The sequence below is a fragment of the Falco naumanni genome, chromosome 7 (genome assembly GCF_017639655.2).
Source record: "Falco naumanni isolate bFalNau1 chromosome 7, bFalNau1.pat, whole genome shotgun sequence".
Classification (NCBI taxonomy): Eukaryota; Metazoa; Chordata; class Aves; order Falconiformes; family Falconidae; genus Falco; species Falco naumanni.
This window is the reverse complement of record NC_054060.1, coordinates 67,022,862-67,042,424: the sequence shown is the minus strand read 5'-3', so window position 1 is coordinate 67,042,424 and position 19,563 is coordinate 67,022,862. Positions and strand designations below refer to the sequence as shown.

Here is a 19,563-nt window from a genome sequence, read left to right as displayed (position 1 = left end):
GCCAGCGGAGATTTCCGCCCCCCCACCCCCCCCCCACCCCCGCCTCGTACCCCGGAGGCTTTGGTATTTCCTTGGGGTGGCGGTGTGCTGCTTCATGCATGTCCGCAGATCAGCACGCACCAATTCTAAACCTTCAGACCCCTTTGGAAGCTCCGTCAAGACAAAATCAGATGAACCGGCTACGCGCAGCAGCCGAGTGTGTCACCAGTTATAATCGCGTGGTTATCTTGCGCTTTCCATTTGAGATTTTCCCAGTGTTTTACAAGAGCACTTTCTAACCAGTTCACCTGGAAGAGATACACTTGTGTACATTTTTTTTCCCCTTGACAGTCAGCCCACACTACTAATTAAGGCTGTTACGATAACGTCATGCAGCTGTTAAGGTTACTAACATTTCTCAGCTTGCAGGCTTCACTTTTCTAGGAAGCTCTTTGGTGACACGTTTCCCCAGCAATCCCGAGTCGCTCCCTGATGTGCCGAGGGTGCGTATGTACCCATCTGCGCTCGCTCGCCACCGTAGGCGTGATGCACGCGTTTGTCCCCCACAGCCCGCCTGGCAGCAGAAGCCTTGAAGCTGTAGTAGGGTTAGAAATTAAAGCCTCCATAAATATCTTGGCATGTGCAAGTTGCAGCCTGAGATCTTTGAGGGCAGAAGTAAGAGTAGTGTTTCAGATGTACATTGCTAGTAATACTGTATGTTATAGTATATAGCAATACTGTAATACCACTACAGTATTACTACATATATAGTATACTATATATAATGCTACTACGGCTTGAAAATGGTCTGGGTTACAGACATGGCAGTTAGTTTTTTAAACATTAAGTTAAAATCAACTACTAATACGCACTACAGGGGTATTTGGTGGTCTGTGGGCTTCATCAGGGTCTGAGGGAAGGATGGAGACGCCTATTAATTTCTATTGAAAGTGGGAACACAAAATGGTCAGTTGCCAATAAATAAATGCAAACAAATTTACAAAAATACGACGCTATTTATGAAAATGCCGGTTGAGTGACACACACACACACACGCACGGACAGCGAAACGATTTTGGGGTTTGTGGTTTTTTTCGCATTATAATTTTTCACCTACACGTTGCTGCGTTTCTCCGAGGCGGCTGTCCCTGAGGCTGGCGACAGCGCTGACTCGGGCGTGTGTAAGCGCAGGCCCCGACCCCACCGGGCCGGGCCAAGGCGGGCGGCGAGGGAGCGGCCGCCGTCCCCTCAGCCCTCCGCCGCGGCTCCCTCAGCGCCGGCCGCCCGCTCCCGCCCAGCCCCGCGGGCCGCCCTCGGCCAATGGGGCGCCGCCGTGGCCCCGCGCCGCCAGGCAGCGCCCAATGGCGGCGGCCCCGCGCTGCCGCTGCCCGGGGGGGGCGGGCCGCCACCGCCTCCCTCAGCGCGCTGTCCGCCAGCGCGGCCGGCGGCAGCGTCGCCCCGCGGAGCGGTTCCGCAGGTAGGTTCCGCGGGGGGGGGTGCGCGGCCCCGCGCTTCCCTTCCTGGCAGCCGGGGAAGGGGGCTGCCGGGCGGGGGGGCGACCGGAGCTGAGGCAAGCTGAGGCGAAGGCAGGTGCCGGAGCTGGGGCTGCAGCCTGCCCCCCTCGCGGAGCTCGCTGCGGCGCTCCCCTGAGGCGCTGGGGGCTCGCCTCGGCTCTCCGGCGCCTTTCCCTGGCCGGGGCTCCCGGCCGGCCCCTGCTGCACCCCCCGGCCCTCGCAGCCTCCCCCGGCGCCCGGCGCGGTGCAGGCTGTTTACGGCAGGCAGCCTAGCAACCCCCGGCCATCTTCCCCCGCGGCAGCGCTCCCCGCCTGGCAGCGGCCGCCGAGGGGTTAACGGGCCGTCGCGGCGTGTGCAAGCTGCCGGTGGCCACCTACCCCCCCGCCCTCCCTGCCGGCACTCCGGGCTGGGGTTTTCTTTTCACCGGTCCGCGGAATCGCGCCGGTTGTGAAACGGGTTTCTGCGGCTGGGATAGCGCCGGGCGAGGGGGAGCCGCCGCTCCTCTGGCTGGCGTGCGTGGGTCTGCGCTGTGTAAATTGGGGGTTAAAAGGCTCAGCCGGCACGTTTCCGTGCAAAGTGCGTTTTTGTGTTGCTGTACGGCCAGGCAGCCCCTTCCCTGGGAGTTTGCCGGGTTCGTGGACGAAATACCCTTTCCGTGCTGCAGCTCGGCTTTTCTCTGCTGGTTTTTGTTGTCTCGTTAACCAATTGCCTATGATCAGACTCAGCTTTTCTGGTTTATTTATTTTGTTCTTCCCCCATGGTTTAATCCTTTTTCAGACTTCAGTTTTTCAGAGAGAAACGAGTGGGGGGAGGGGGGGGGGGAAATAACGCTGGGTGCCTGACACGCAGGGGCGATGCCTTACAGCTCCCCGCTTCCCCGGCTTGGTCGCGCCTTTCGCTGGGAATTATCCTGGCAACAACTCCACAGTATCGGTGTGAGGGCATTTTTAGTATTGTCAAGGCAAAAACCGGGCAGACGTTGCGTTTCTTGTGAATCGGCTGTGAATCATTCTTGTCTGCCGTGGAACGTGCGTTTTGTAAACTTACTAGTTTGGGCAAGTAAATTTCAAGCTACAGGTTGGTTGCAAAATGTTTATGTTTGCTAATTGTGACAACATGACTGATTTCTCCTTTATTTATTTATTTTTTTCTCTGCTGACATGATTGAAACATACCGTGCAGACAAGCGAGCTCTGAACTTTGCCTTAATATTTTCCCCATAAACACGTTTACGTTGGTAAGCCAAGTTTGTGTTATCACGAAGCAGCTTGGAGAGTGGTTTTCCCCATCTCCAGTGAGATGCATTACATGGGATTATGCAACACTTATGACCTTCCTAATTATTTAGTTTCCAAATAGCTAGGTTCTCTCTTCTCCAGGAATTTTCAGGTTTGATTGATTATAACATAAAGCTGTATTCGCCGCGAATTATGCTTAATCTGTTATGTCATGCTTCTGTCAGGTAAATCTTTGACTTTTTTGGTATAACAGTAAAGGCTTTTCATGTTACCCCTAAGCAGATCTCAAGTACAAAGCAAGTAGCAGTAACTCCCAAGCAGAGTTTCCTTAGATACAGGAGTACAGCTGGCAACTTTAGTGATTGCTGCTTTTTTATAGTTGTAGCTTTTAAATTATTTTAAAAATATGAATGCCATCAAGAGCATGACCATTAAACTTTCCAGTAGAGAGAAAAGTCAGCTTTTTTCCTGCTCTTGCAATTTGCACTGTATCTCAATTCTGACTAGCTGTACTCTCTCACAATTCATGTCCTTAATTATCATTAAGGACTTAACAGCATACCTTGGTCTTTAACAGCCAATCTCTCTGTTACCTGAGTTCCCTGAATCCCTTGCTACATCAGTGGCATAGTTGATAACTCAGCTGTGTGGTTGATTTAGATAACAGTCCAAGGGGCACAAAGTAACAAAGCAACAGCTACATCTCAATAGTGGCTAACTCCCCATCTCCAGTCCTTGTTTGTGGCTACCTTGCAGCTATCTTGTTAAGAATCAGCAGTTGGTACAGTTCCCTGGTTGAGAAACCCAGACTCTGAGAGGGTTAAAACCATACCATGAGTGGGCTGAATACATCATGTTCATAGAGTCCTTTATTTTCAGCTATCTGAAGTCAGCATCAGCAAATGAAGATGAGAAATGGTATCTGTGTGTGTCACAAATCTCTCAAGATGTTCTGCTCTGCAACGCTTCTGTTGCCAGTGTTGTGAAAATGGTGACTTTTCCAGTCAATGAGGCAGTTGCCAAGGTGGCATCAGCTACAAGATCACAGCTTGTGGTTTCTTCTGCTTTGACGTTTTGCTCCTGGTAGTACCCTTTCTTCATGCATCTTTTAGCCCGAGCACTGCACTGAGGCTTTGGACAAAGCACCTGTCATGATCTTTGCCAATAAACTAGCAGAATAAGTGCATTTTGAGTTGTTGAAAAGCCCTGTTCTTAAAGGCAGACTGAAAGTAAAGGTTTTATCCTCAGAAGCTTTGCAACAATGTTAGCTTTCCTTTTGAAAGTTGGAAAGCTAGAAAAAAATAACAATCAGAAAATAAGCTATAGAACTATAATGATTCATGTGTTGGTGGCAATCTTCTAAGGTAATGTTGGCCATCTGAAAGTTGCGTGTTTCTAAGCTAATTACTTAAGTTTACTCTGCAGTCAGCTAGGAAAGGAGAGCCTTCAGAAGGCAATTCTTGGGCAATTTGTCTGAATGGGTAGTTGCATTATAAAAAAAAATCATAAATTATTCAGTGGCAAAATTAGATAATTTTTTTTTTGTCCTCTGATTTCTTAATATGTTTTCTTTGGAGTCCAACCATGCTGGGTGGTTTCTTAAAGGACTGCAAATTCTACTAATGGATGTAATAATTTGACAAGTGGTTAACCTCAAGGAAGCTGTGCCTGTCTGTATGCATTGAGTATGAGCATGTGGTGTCTTCAAGACTATGGCTGTAACTGTGACCAGACCAATTTGAGTCCTAGGAAACATAACTAGAAACCTTACAGCTCGGCTGATATGTCTGGAAACATTAGGGGTTAAATCTTTGCCTCTTTTAGATGGTGAAAGTTTTGCGAGGATCTTAAACAGGGCCAGAAATCCATCTGAAGGTGTCTGTATGGATAAGGTTGCTTCCCAGGTAGGGATTATGAATCACATCTTGACTTCTGCCATCAACTCTTACCATCTTCTAAATGTGCAAATAAGGTGAATGGGGTGGAAGGCTCTATTTCTTTCAGACTTCAAGGGTGTAAAATTTCAGAGACTGAGACCGAAAAAACTGAGAAAATGTGGTCCTGTGGAGGTAGCAGGGGACAAGCATCAGGGTTTCAGGATTCCCTTCTTTTCTGAATAACTATGGATGCAAATACATTAGTGCATTGGTTAGAGCAGGAACGCACTTGAAATGAATGTTCTGATCATTTGCACTTACTGCACTTCAGTTTGCATCTCAGAGCACATAAACTAATTTTGTCTGGGATAAAACTGAGTCAGAAGAACTCCAGGAGCTCATTTAATGTACTCCAAGTGCTAATGCAAATTCAGTTTACAGGATGAGATTGGAAATAACTGGAAGTAAAAGCCACAAAAAAGTGCTGTGAAAGCTCTGCCCTTAGTGCCAGGTGTTTCACCCTACAGCTCTGCTCCTATGGGTAAGGTTTTGCACTGCTTGCTAGTGTAAACTTAGGATATAGCATCCTGACAACTTGTTACCAATTTTTTAAATGTAACAATCTTTGGTATATATTTACAGAAAAAATACAAGGGAAAATATAAATATCATAACATGATGTTAAAAAAGTTGAGAGAAGGCATCAATGCATGTGTCCCTTGGATAACCATGGGAATAAATAGTGCCTTATTAATAGAAAATACTCATAAAGAAAGTTACTGAAATATATAGGTTTCTTAAATATCAGTTCTATAGAGATACAGTTCATGAAAGGCAAGCGTAACATTAGAGAGCTTTTGTGCTTACTCATCCTGAAAACCCTTCAACAGGTACTTTTCTGACAATAAATATTTCCTAAAATGAATGAAAATATTTTCTCAGCAATGATACATTAAGGTCTGTCAGTCTACTGCAGTGAAATGTCTAGAAATGTGTGTAAGGCTTTCCTGAAATTTACATTTTTATTTATTGGAAGATGAATGCTAGAGGAACATCTTCATTAGTTGTGCCATTACTTCAAATCAGCACTTTGTGATTTCATCTCATATTGCTCAGGGGCATTTGTATGAAAGGAGAAATAAGTCTTCAAGTAACAAACGACTGCTGAAGTGTCTCTTGTTCATTCTTTGCAGAGTAAGGCGTGGTTCCCTGCTTGATATTGACAGGGAACGTGGGATAGACACCTTGTGATGCCACTGATGTGTTTTGTTGCATAAAATGCAACAAGATATAAGATACAACAAATTATCTTGAATATTAATTCTTGCAGACATTTCCTGCTGGAAAGACAGAGCAAAGTGAAACTTCAGAAAGAGTCCTGAAAGAAACAAATAGCAGCCCCAGGAGTACCAAACGAGGGAGCCAAAAAGCAGCATGGGAAAATAACCTGAAAGTGTGTGTGTGTGTGTGTGTGTAGGTGTTTTGGCAATAACAATATATCCCTGCATAGAAGTTCTGTGGGATCAGGAGTGTGTGCTATAGAGTTTGGGGAGTTAGACTCCCTGGAAGAGGGGAGGGTCTAGACTAGCACAGCATATCGGTGAAAGGGGAAGTAGAGTATTGGTATAATGTTATTTTTGGCTGTGATTCAGTTGCCTTAATTTTGGTGTGAAAAAAGACATGCAAGCCTATGTTAATTGCTATAGTCTTTCTGGAGGGGGATTCACCTCTTCGAAAATAGATCAGACGAAGGATCCTCCGGAGGTGGTGTGTTCCTTCTGTTGACTATAAACAGAGCATCAGGTGACTATCTCAGATATCTAACTGGGGTTCCGGTGTTAAATGAGATGTGATTCATCTTGCTTTATTAAGGTAACTGAACTAAATGTCTTGGCACAATTCCTTCGGCTTGCAACAGAGGATGGAACTGACCAGTACACTTCAGGAGCCTACGAAGGTGCTTTAGCAGCACAAAACTGTCCTAATATTTGAAGAGCAGGCAGCGTGCTTTGGAGCAGACATTCGAAGTGGAACTCCTGGTCCAAGGGCAGCAGACCTGCCTGGTGAGCTGGAGAGAAAGGATGTCTTTTGCTGAGCTGTGTTTCTTTTTTCATTGCACTCTTAGGCCAAGTTTTAGTTGGCATTTATAGACATGAATATTTATAGAAACTAATTCTCTCTGTGGGCTCTTGGGTTTGCCAGCTGTGAAATGAAATGAAAGAATTATCTTTAATTTACTTTTGAAAACGGGGGTGGGTATACGATGCAGTAATTTTCTTCTCTTGCTATCTGAACAAGGGGCCTCTTGTGAACAGAAGGTACCATTTTACAGAGCTGCATGGTGGTTTTTGTGGTTGTGTGGGTGATGGAAACGCATGGAAAAAGCACAACCAAGCATTTTTGATGATGAGAAAAGGTATTACTAGTTGCATAACTGAAACTCGAGCTGGTCAAGCTCCACAGCACAAGGCCAGTTTATTTTCTAATGAAGTGGTTTCAATGGAACAGCTGTAGGGAAGAATTTGGCCTATGAAGTTTAATGATTAATTGCTGTTTAATTGCTAGCTGCTCCTGAGGACAGACACTTACCACCAAAAATGCTTCTTTCGCTCTGATCCTTGCAGCGCTGTTTCCTGTTCACTGCAGTTCTCATGTTTACCTGGCTAAAAATCATATCCCATGTATAAAAATTATATATGGTGGAAACATCTGGTGCATGTTCCTAAATATCCTTCTAAAGTATAAGGTGCGTGAGTTCAGCATGAGGAGTAAGTTCTTAGCTGATAGGAGTATGGATTTTGGGGGGATATTCACTGCCAGAATATCTAATGTCACTGAAGGGGATAAAACTGAGGTAGAATAAGATGAGGCAGATCTGGGCTTTCCCGTCCTAAGTAACTCATCTCTGACCTCTGCGGTTTAATTGTCTAAGTCTCTCTGAACGGAGGTAGCGGTATCAGTTTACCACACTATATGTGTGCTCAGATTGCAAATCCTCCCTGTATTCAGTCCAGGTTATTGATACGAATATGCTTGGAGCTAAGACTGATTGAGGGTGACCAGAGATCTTTAGGAGCTGCAGCTCTGAAACAGCTGCATTAAGCTCTTCAGTGACCCTGAAACAGGCCCTAACTTTCAAGCAATACTCACTTCTTTTCAGGAAGTTTGTCTTAAAACCCCCTGAAATTCTTCTAATTCTGCTAATTTTCAGTAGTTTGTAACAAACACGCTTTTGTTTGTGTCTGTGTGAATTGTGCTGGTGTCAGATTTACAACTCTGCCACAGTGAGTCACCGCCTGTCCTGGTAACAGAAACAGAAAGTCCCAGTCCCTCTGTGGGTCTGTGCTTTTATGAAAGAGGGAGGTAAATATCCCAAATATTCTAAAGTCAAGTTATCTGTATCCCGTTTCCAAAATTTGTCTGCTTTACCAAAGGTTAGCTGGACTCAGCTTCCCCAGAGCTGGCAAGAGAGCCGCAGTGCTGCGTTAATGTTGCTGTGAACTGGTATTTCCACATATCACAGTGCTGCGCAGCTGAGACGTGTTGTGGGCTGAGGAGCAGCATAACCATGGTCGCTTACGGCTGCAGGGGGTTGGCTGGAGAGGTGGGGTGACCTGACCGCGTTACTTGTGTTTCCAGCGCGGGCTCAGAAAGCAGCCGTGCTGTCAAACATGCAGCCCTGCCTTATGTAAGAGGGCATGTGTAGAGAAGGATATTTGGTTTCCAAACTTTTTAATGATTAAAGGTCTTGCCAGTATTTATCGGAGTGCCCACCACCTGTCTCTGTCTGCAGTGCTTTATACCGATTTTTCAATGACGTGAGTGATGTCTTCATAATGTTCTTTCTGCTTTGTTTTCCTGACTAGACTCCAGAGCCTTCAAGGCAACAGTAACCCTGCTTTAAAATTCTGGGGGCTTGGGTGGGAAAAGGAGGGCTGGAGTTGGGGGGGTTTGGGGGGTTTTTAGTCTACTAAAGCACATGGATGGCACACAACAGGTGAAGCATAAACCAGACTTGGTGCTTTCCTTTAAAGAAAATTACCTTTGGATTACACAACGTTTGACAGCGCTCAGAAATGTAACGTGAACGAAATTCTTGTCTAAAAATCTGGGAGAAAAGATACTGCGTTACCCAAGTCCAGCTGAGAGCTGAGTATGTTCATAAGTTCATTTCTCATACCATGTGATTTTTGTCTTACTCTTTTAGTTTCCACATGCATAATTTGGAAGTGTAGGTGAGTAGAGCATACTTCCAGATATATATAGTAGCTGGTCACCTAATGCAGTTAAACTGTACGTGATTTAATGATGGAATAAATGTCTGCTATTTGAAACTGTAGTTAGTTGTCTGAGAAGGAAACAATAGTGAAATGTCTCACTGTAGGTTTTGCCTTGGTTTGTTTGTTTGTTATTTGTTTGGGTTTTTTTTAAGAGTACTGATTTGATGTAGCCAGCTAAATTATTCTATATCCTCAAAAAATGGAATTTTGAAAGATCAAATCACATTCACTTTTCTGTGTGAAAACTGGGGTTTTTTTCATTCATCTATAAATAGCAGTTTGTTTAGGTTTAGATTCTATGTACCATGTGCAAGTACATACACCTACAGCACTTCTGTACCACTGGCTCAAGCCAGGTATATGAGGAGCTGCCCTCGCAGAAGCTTCCCCAGCAAACAGCTTGGTCTGCGGGGCACCTTCTCCCCGGCGTGTCTGCACAGCTGTCGGTGTACCTGCTGTGCAGTGCTCCCTGCTATTCCAGTTTTGACAGTTTACTTTGAAAATATGCCCCAACTGTTGAGTGATTAGCCATTGTCCATGTCTTTTTTTGAATTCTTAATCATTCTATGACCTGCTGGTTGATAGCCTCACGAGCGCATTGGTGCAGTGACTTTATCTGAGCCATTTCAGGCACTGTGAAACCAAGGACTGTGATACACTCTGTGGAGCTGATTCATATGAATTTCAATGTATGATACTGCATATTTGCCAGCACCCTGAATGCTTTGTAACTGGACGTTTGTGTCAGATTAAAAGACGAACATCTCCCAACAATAATGTTGGTATTAACTATTTCATGCTGTTGAGCATGAGGTGCAACTGGTCTTGCTTCCTGCTGTTGACACTCAGACTTGTCATGGCTCCTCTTGTAGCTTCCACAGCAAAATACCAAGTGTGTAACAAAATATGAGTGATTTGCTGCCTCCATATGCCGCAGGGGTCTGCTTCTCACTGTGTACCCCAGCAGCACTTGCATGATCTCATGTAGATGGATGGCAATGTATCTTGGATTCCTCTTCTGGAACGTACAAGGTTGCCTGCTGTCCGATGGGCACAGCTAGCTGTCAGTGGGGTAGTCCCATAAAGATGAGCAGCTGCTGCTTGCTGAACCAGATGATGCCAAAGCGTTGGTAGTTAGAAAGCAAAGTATTCTGAACTTCGTTTTCAGCAAAGAGCTCTCCTCCTATGCACCAGAGGAAAGCCACCTCTTGTGTTCTGTTCCCTGTGACCTTCCAGAGATGAGCAAGCAACACTCAGGAATGAATATTACCTTTATTATCATCTTACTAACCCTGTTCTCTAGGTATGGACCTGCTGACAGAAACACTACAAAACAGGTTTGCTTTTTTTCTGGCCGAGATGTGATTTGTTTTTACTAACACCACTTATTAGCCTGTGTTAGTAAAAACAAAGAAACCAAACAAAACTATAAACCCAAACAACAGAAAATGGACTTTCTCATACCTTCTGTTCTACATCATGCTAGTATACCATGCATTCTTACTCTGTTTTGACAATTAGACAAATACAATTAGACACAAAAGACAACAGCGTTGCAAACAAACTATTTTGTACTGTGTATGAAATTGACTTGTCAAGACCTTTTTTTCTATTTCATATATAGTTTTTGTAGTAGTATGTATATATATGTATATACTGTGTCCCTTTAAATTCAATCTTTGCTCAAGCTTTTTTTTTTTTCTAGAGTTGCTTTTCATCCTTTTGAAACAGGGGTAGTCATGCTGAGCTAACAGCACCATCAAGTCTAATGGGCCTATATTTAGAGTGTCTAAAATAGAGAGTGACAACAAACATGATATTTGTGGGTTGCCCTGAAGGGCTGCAGTGTCCTGGTGTCACACTATGTTGCATAATCTCAATTGACTCTCCCAGACACTGGAAGCGAGGAAAGACCAGTTGGATCATCCAAGGAATTTTGTGCCAGGGCAGGCTTGTTCCCTGTGATACCTCTTCCAGAGTACTGTTTTTTTGCCTGGCTTTAAATAATCAAGCAGGACTTCCTTAAACTGGGAGATAGCCTCACACTTTAAGGTTGCCTTTATAAGGGAGATCTTTTTAGATTGTTATATATAATGAAAATCCCTTTTTAAAATCTATTCCTTGGAAAGGTGCTGCTGATACAGCTTAGAAGTTATAAAGATGTTACATAGAAGTACAGTTATATAGAAGGTATTTAGACATATGTGTATATATATATATAGGTTGTTAGTTATATGGAAATACAAAGAAGGCTTGAACAGAAAACTGCTTTCTTGCTCAGTGTTCCTAATCTCCCTTTCCAGCCGACATTCAGCACAGGAAAATTTCTTTTCGCTCTTTCAGGGCTGCATCACTTCCTCAATAGTCCTTGTCTTCCTGATGCTTTCACAGTTGGATTCTGTGGTTTTTTCACTGCTCTGAATCTGTTCTCCCGTTTTGTGCGTACTCACAGCTCAGCTAGATGAATGCCTATCCTCTCTGTAGGCATACAGCCTCCAGTGAAGCATCTCTGTCTACAGAATCCAGTTTCTCCCTTGTCTTGAATGTAACTAGTGTTTGAGGGCTTGACTTCTTTCTTTGGTGGTGTTTTTTTTTTCTTTCCCTTCCCCCCAGCTTTCTTAGTATAAAATGAGTTTAACTGACGCTGGTTGATGGTAACTAATTATGCCCTCTGTTTTCAGTGCAGATTTTTCACCTAACTTCTAGCATGAACTTTGTTGTAATTCAGAAGATAAAGCCCTGATTTCATCTGTGCAATTGAAACCAGTCCTCAGGCATAGGAAGAATTATGCTGGTTCTCTTTTTACTAATGGAGGCAGGATCTGGTTTCGAGTTGTACGGTGAATATTTGTAAAGCAGTGATTTGTTGCAACACATACAGGCAATGCTGGAATGTTAGTACCTGGCAGAACAGGATGGCGTTTCAAACAAGCCAGGATGTGTGTTTACTAGAAGAGTGTTTATCATCCGGCATAATATTCCAGTAAGCTTACGATCGCTCACTCGCTTCCCTGTTTCTTTTGTCATTAGTTGTGGTTTAGAAGAAGGATAGATATGAACAAGCCTTTGTGATCTGGGTTCACCTCTTGATGGCTGTCTTCGGTGATGCCAGGCTGCAGTGACGTAGTTGGTTCAAGGGTGATTAATTGTAGAATGTTATGCTTTTTATGTCAGTGAGATAACAAAAAACACACCTTGATAATCATCACAACAGCAAGTAAAGTACAATAGCTTTGGAGGGTTTGGTAAATGGAATACATGTAATTAGCTTGTCTGTGCATGATTTAGACAAGAACATATGAAAGCATCGATATCAGATGTGCGAACCAGGGTGCTCAGTGGGAGCTTTCTTCTGAAAAACATGTTCCTTGTATGATTCACTTTTTCAGGTTTGAAAGAAGCAGCCAGTTTTTAAACCCAGTTCTTCTCCATACTATGGATTGGAATGTCACTTACTGTAGCATTGCGTTGTGCAGTAGTTGTGACTATTGCAAATTCACCATCCTGAAGCAAAGAAAATCTGTGACACATGTAATGGTCAGGTGTGGAATTCTGGGATCAGGATGCTGCTTTGGAGTCCTGCCTCATGGAGGCCTTGAGAAGACAAGGAGTAGTGACGATCGTGCACCCACCCTTTCCTAAGGGGATGCTACCAACTTCCCTCCCCTGTACTGCATTTAGATTTCTTGTTGCCTATTGTTATTACCAACAGGATTTTGCTGAACGAGGAAAAAAATGATCTGTGAAGTGATTCTGAATTAATGGGACTTTCTTTTGGAAGTCAAGCCCTTAAATTAGTGTATTGCTTATTTTTTCTCCTATTTGTGCAATACTGATTAGGAAAAAAAGCCGAGATTTTAGAGATGCAAATGTTCTGCTAAACAATGCATGTTGCCTCCTCAGTGATCTTTTCCCAGTCTAGTTCTAAAGCACTGTTGCTCTATATGGTAAGAGAAGTGTTTGACTGATCTTTGCCTCAGTTTGAGTTGGAAGGCTGGTAGTTTGGGAAATTATCCTTCAAGATTTAATGCATGACTGGAGGCTTCAGTTACACTTTGAATGCATCATGGACCCAGTGAGCTACATTTGTAGTCCTGAAATGTAGAGCTTCTACTTTCCTGATGTGACGGGGGATGTGAACTATCACTGCCAAACATTTTGTCTGGCATGCTTCCTTGGTTTCTGCCTGTTATACATAACTTCTAATTAAAAAAAAAAAAATTCCCATTCTTTTCCTGTATTGCTGCTCTTTTATAGTGCCTTTCTCAAATTTGGGAAGTACAAGGAATAGAGAAAGAGGCTGTACAATTTTCCTCCAGTATCAGGTTTTGAATCCCTCTAAACAGTATCTTGTCTGACCAGCTGTCATTAGGAGGCATCCAGAACCCATGAAGTATTTCTGAGGCATGGCCTTGGCAGAAGGAGAGAGACCATTGCCTTCTGAACTGCCTAAATACCCTGGTACTGCCTGCAGGAGAACATCTTCGGTGTTTTCCCTCTCTCTCTGTGTCTGTCCGGAAAACAGAGGAGCTTCTGTGGCAGGCAAATTGTGGCATAGAGAAAACAGCAGCTGTTGACCTTTCAGATATTAGCCTTGACACAAATATTCCTGAGGGAGATGCTTATCACTTTCTTACCAACACATCCCCTGCAGGCTCTCTCCTCTTACTCTCAGGAAATGTGAGCTTCTAGCAAAGCTGGGATGTGTACTTGTGGTTGGGTTCTTGTGGCCTAGAGAAAATAAGGGCATTCCAGGTCACGTCAGCTGTAACGCTGCTGCTGCCAGTGACCTGCAGTGTGGATTTAAACAGATCATACCTGTTGGAATAATTGGTTATGGCCATTAATTGGTGTGGCTGCGCTGGGTCCTGTGCTCAGGGAGACCCTCACCCCTTTTCTGTTGTCCAGCATGCCAGATGGCTCTAGGCACTGTTACTACCACACTCTGCCTCACTCCATCTCTGTCTGAAGTTGCCAGGGGACAGCAGTAATGACCTACCTGGTAATGGCACAACGTGGGTTTGACCAGGCTTGGAGGACAGAGCACTATCAAAGCTCTCGTTAACATACACTTAGATGTAACCTGTAATGGGCAAAGCCATCCCTGCTTCCAGAGAGGCTGCAGGAGTTTCACAAAGGATGTCCCTTTGAGCCCTGGTTCTTCCTTACATATTGAGAGCTTTCATGCAAGTGAGCACGATGTGCACCAGGTAGCGACTGAGCTCCTTAAGCTACATCTATAGTCATGGAGTTTACATAAAGGCACATATGAATCAAAGTAGCTACAACCAGTATAAGGTCTAAAACCTGATGTTACCAGAGGTTTTCTCGGGGCAATTTGTAAGCTGGGGGAACTGTGCACCTGGAAAAAATAGGCCTGACAATATTAAGAATGCAATAACTGAATAACCAAATATGACTTCATTCCTGTCATCATCTAGGTCATTCATAAGGTAATCTTAGCTCAGGCATTTAGGCCTGAGCCTAAATTCAGAAATAATAATAAAATCCAAATCCAGTTCCTTTATTTCATTGGGTTTCTCAAATTTTGGGTTTTTTTCCTGTTGTTTGTCACTGGGGTTTGTTTTTGCTGTGGCACTCTGGAGTACTTGGGACTTTCTATTGATGCTTGAGAACAGATTTCCAGTTTGGAGTTTGTTTATTATTCAGGTCATGATGTGCTGATGGTCAGTGCTTGTTACACGCCAAGTTGAGAGGAAGAGCTGTGAGCTCTCTCTCACTTGGAGATTTGCCCAAGGCAGCAATCATTCCTCAGTTCATGCTACTTTGTTTTGTCTGTACAGGTTTGCCAAACACGTGATCAAGATAAAATTACATATTTTTCCTTGAGACTTTCCTGGTGTTAGCGAAACTTGATTGTTACAACAAAAGCCATGGTCAGAGGCTCATTTTTTACTGTCCCTTTGTCTTAGTTTCTTGTTCTGCTATGTGGAACTTAACAGCTTGTCTAGTTGTTTACTCTTCCTTCGTCTCTTACAATAACCAAATGCAAAGTACAGTAACCAATTAATGTTTAGGTCCCTAGGGTTTTAAGGGCATGTATAAGCAAGAAAACCAGTATCACTGTATGTATTATGGGATTTTTTTCCAGTGTGGTGCTGCCATGTAAGGCAATATACTTAGTCTATAAATTTAGCACAAACTTGCTATTGATGCTGCCTACATTTGCAAAACAAAACTTGATTTTAATCCCCTCAATTTTTATTCTATTTTTTCTCCTTCTGTTTTTCCATGCAACTGTAATCTCTGATTCTGGGCAGCAGTCATAAAGCCTACTGCAGTATGCATCATATGTATCTAACTTGAAGCAATTGGAGAAATTGCCCTTAGTGATTAAAATTATTAACTGTGCTAAGCTGTTTCTTTTAAACTGAGTTGAAATACACTGAGAAACAATGTTCGAGTTTGCCGTCCAAACATATGAGTAATTAAATACTTTAAATGGTATGTTTACAAAAACCATTCCATACAGATACTTCTGAAGTGTCTCACAGCAGTGCCGTGAGCCGTTACTACTGCTGGTGTTTGTACTCATCTGGTGTGTAAAAGTCCCACCTAAAGAGAGGGCTCCTTGTACAAGGTGCTGAGTGTGAGACTTCTGGCACAAGATAGTTGTGTCACATGTGGCTTGGCAAACTAAAGGGAGAAAGGTGGTGATACATCTTTTCATCTGTTGCTGGAGTAGAGTTGTACAAAGAAGAAATGCCTATGATCTCTGCCCTTTGGAGAACTGTAAATAACTCTCACCCCCTTGTCACTCAGATTTACATGTCCCAGTGTGAAACTGTAATGTAAAAAAGGGACACCTGAAGCAGAAATTTCAGCTTCTTAAAGAGTTTCATTGCCTCATGGTCAAGTCACTGCACTGGAATTGATGGTGGGGATCGTTGGGGTCAGCATGCATGACATCTGCGTTGCCTTGTATTTACTGTGTAATAGTAACAAACAAACAAACTTTTGATTCACAATTTTTTTACCAAAACTCTGATAAATTAGTTCACTTTTGTTTTTAACCAAATCAGCACCAAAAGTTTAATGGACATTAATAATACAAATCCAGAAGTAACAAAATCTAAACAGATCCAAATCCCGTTCATGTAGAAAGATGTAATGCTGGCCTGGCCTAGGAATATCTTGTTCCAAGAAAGGTGTTTCTGCCTCCTTTTGCTTGGGCTCTACAGCGTAAACTTTTGCTTTAACTGTAGCTTACTTGGACTACAGAGGGTCCATTTGTTCCCTTAGTACTTGTAGGCTCTGAAATCTATTTCTTTAGGAATAGCCATGGATGTTTGAGAAGTCTGAAGGACAGGGAGAAAACCTTCAGAATTTACTTGCAGAATATTCAATGCAGTGTTGAAATAGCAGGTGTTGATTGCTTTGCTATGGAGAGGATTCGGGTTTATCCACAGTGTCAAATATGGAGCCTGGAGATGTACAAACGTACGAGTCTGGAGACTCGTGTACTTTTGTAGTAGTTCTGCAGATTCAGTTGTGTTAACTGAATACATGATGCTGTTGGTATTGTGCTGGGTAAGGCTCCTTGGTTCACAGTGGGGTTGGCTTAGGCTTTTTTCTAAGGAGGATTTTGGAAAGTGAAGAGAGGTGAAAAATAATGTGGGGATGAAGTTGTATCCTTTCCACATAGTCTGCACAGGAGTTAGTTATACATGATTCATAATTCTGTACAGACATTTAGGTCGGGGGTGGGATTGATGCTTTTTTGTGAGAGCAGACAGAATGCAAAAGTCTGTCCTTTTTAATATTTTTTTTTTTTTCATCCTAATATATGCATCCTCAGAGTGCCTCTATTCTGAGCATCTTTGACATTATGATCTACTCAGGCTGACTTTCTTTCAGACTGCTTGTCTAAAAGTTGTGATAACCCTGATAAGTCAACACAATCTTTTATTTACCAAACTTGGGAAGTCTGTAGAAAATTCCAGCTGTGGGGAAGTTGTATAGCTGCAGTATGTGCTTTGTGCTGCACTGCACAGTGCTCTGATGCTTGTCTGGGCTCGTGGTTCTCACTGTCCATGTTAAGGTGTTATGTTTTGCTGTCTGGTACTGCGTGGATTTAGAAAAATAAGTTTGTCACGGGGCAGTAGGGTAAAAGAGCAAATTCATCCTAAAATAATAGTGTAATTTTCCCACATATTTGAACAACTCAGGCAGGCCATTTTCTTGCTGCTTTTCATGGGGCTTTTTCCCCTTGACATTTAAAGAAAAGGAGCTCTACTGCAGTCCCTGTGCATTAAGGGCAAAATAAACTGTTTTCTTTTTTCATTTCCTGCCATTTCATGATTCTGTCAGGACTTTTCCAGGAGAAAGGAGACGTCAGTATTCAGTTGTTTGGGAAAAGAAGGCTTGGTTACAGCTATTTAAACATGCCCAAAACAAACAGTTTAATTGGTCACAGAAGAAAGCAAGTTACCGAGGTCATCCTCTTCTTCCCTCCTATGGTATCTAAGTGACCCTAAACATCTGATTATTCTTTTTTTCTTAGCTTGCCTCAATGTTTAGCTTTGTAGTTTCTGTTAATAGCACCCAAAATGGGTGCTGTGCGAGGCGGGCAAAGGTGTCTGCCCACACCACGTGAAGGCAGACGTCCTGCCATGGGAGCGGAGGAAAAGGGGATGAGGCTCAATGCAGCTGCTCCTCCAGCATTTGGGAATTGGTTGTGTAACAAGGGAAAGAGATGCAAGGTGACTGACTGGCTGTGGGGTGGCCACAGGCTCTGGGAAGTCTACAGAGAGGGGCTCAATCTTCTGGCAAATTGCACTTCACCATCAGGATTGTCTTCAGGAATCCTTTCCTGCGTTGGCAGAAAACTGTACATTTTCTGCTTGATTCTGCTTGAAAAGATTAGTCTTCATACAATGAACATGAACCCATGAATTCTCTCTGGGTGTCAGGCTGTTTTGTGACTTCACACTTTTGAAATTTTCAGCTTTTTCATGCAGCTTTTATTTGCTGACCTGCCTTCAGCAGACTAACAACTTTGTGGCCCTGAAGAGAATGATCGTATTGGAAGCCATTTAATGATCTACTTCCTGCAGAAAATTCTTAAAGAGTGAATGCATTTAAATATCAGTCTGCTCTTTGGACCTAAATGTTGTTAATGTAGGGTAAAGAGAAGTCTCAGTGAAGCATCCGTTCTTGTACACCAACATGATTTCACTCCCAAAACCACGTTTAGTTAGGTGAGAGACAGCAGGCCAAGAGATGCCACTTCAAGCTCTTGAAAATAACCAAGTCTGAGTTTTAGTATTTTCTGGTACTTGAATACCATGGCAACAACAGCTTCAATGCTTGAGATAATAGGGGATGGAATTCACAGCTTCCCTAGGAGGAGGCAATTGTCCTCTTGAGAGTTTTTAAGTGGTCTGCAAATCTGAGGCAGTCACGGGTGCTTGTCAGGGGGAATTTCTCTCCCTGCACCTGATCTTCCCAGTTACTGGCCAACAACCAGAGCACTCTGCAGTGCCCCATTCCACCTAGCAGGTTCCTAGATCTGTGTGGAGTAAGTCCTATTGGAGTGCATGCTAATTAAAGTTGCTGTGCATGTGAAAATATTTGCTGGGCAACAGCAAAATCATGCTTACCTCCAGACAAGATCTAAGACGCTGGTTTTTAAAATGAAAACGTGAAATTCCAGTCATGCGGCAGAGTTGTAAGTGCAGCTAGCTGAGAGGGTCATCCCTTCATACCCAGATCATGGTGAGAATCATGGGCAACCCATCCCGGAACCAGCTTCATTAATATTACTGGTAACGAGCCATGCAGCTTATTGCTTGCCCTTGAGAAGGATCAGACACTTTAAGTAGCAAGGTGGGCAAGGACATGCTGATGTCTTGGAGATGGGATTGAGTTACATCATAACCAAATCTGCTAAAACTGAGAGAATCTCCTCATCACCTCACTTGCTGGGGTTATGAGAAGCATGGCTCCCAGAATAAGGAATAAAACATTGTTTTTAGCGTTCGACTGTTGTAACATGAGGATGTCTGAAGACCCTCAGATACTTTAATCAAAGAGTTGCTCAAGTGTAGCCCTCCTGGATGCAGGTGACATTCCTGTTTCAAAAGTGGCAGTACTTTTGACAGTACTGTGCCTGTGGTATATAAATTGGTTTAGTATTCTGTATTATTAAAATGGTGGCACTCATTTCTCCCATTTAATTTTCTGAAAGACATAGTTTACTTCTTTCTTATCTTAACAGCACTTGAAAAGAAAAGGAAGTGCAAAGGAGGTGTTTTCCCTTAGTGGCTCATCTTCACCGTACCTCTTCCATTCTGCTTTCTCCTTACAATCCCCAAGTGAAGATGAGTAGCCTGCTGCGAATATGACGTCTCTGTCTAGTGTCATTGCCTCCCACCAGTCTGAGTGGGTGTCCTTTGCTGATGAGCTGCTCCTCCCTGTTACCCCCCGAGGTAAGCTATTTGATTTTCTTTGAACCTTGTGAGACCTTGTTTGAATTAGACCATCTGCTGTCATGTATCTAGCATCACAGAGCTTGCCTTCTAAGTGGAAGCAGTATGTGCACAGGTATAATTATCTCCTGCTGTCCCTATGTAATAGAATTTGGGCCAAAAATGTAAAATATTCTTTTAATGTGAGATTTCCTTAGCATAGGTCTATTACAGGGTTTGGATC

The 19,563-nt window shown here is 43.4% G+C and overlaps 1 protein-coding gene across 2 annotated transcripts in view; it reads left to right on the top strand.

The window, feature by feature from the left end:
* Nucleotides 1-1,381: 1,381 nt before the first annotated feature.
* The window catches only part of STON2 (stonin 2), a 79,260-nt gene continuing 61,078 nt past the window's right edge, over nucleotides 1,382-19,563 (top strand). The window contains exons 1-3 of one of the 2 annotated variants that reach the window (XM_040601524.1): nucleotides 1,427-1,456; nucleotides 8,644-8,762; nucleotides 19,130-19,340. In XM_040601524.1, coding sequence (XP_040457458.1) covers nucleotides 19,253-19,340 — 88 coding nt within the window. In that variant the 5' untranslated portion in view covers nucleotides 1,427-1,456; nucleotides 8,644-8,762; nucleotides 19,130-19,252. Of the gene's footprint in view, nucleotides 1,457-8,643; nucleotides 8,763-19,129; nucleotides 19,341-19,563 lie in introns of both variants that reach the window. The other variant, XM_040601525.1, reaches the window with a different exon arrangement.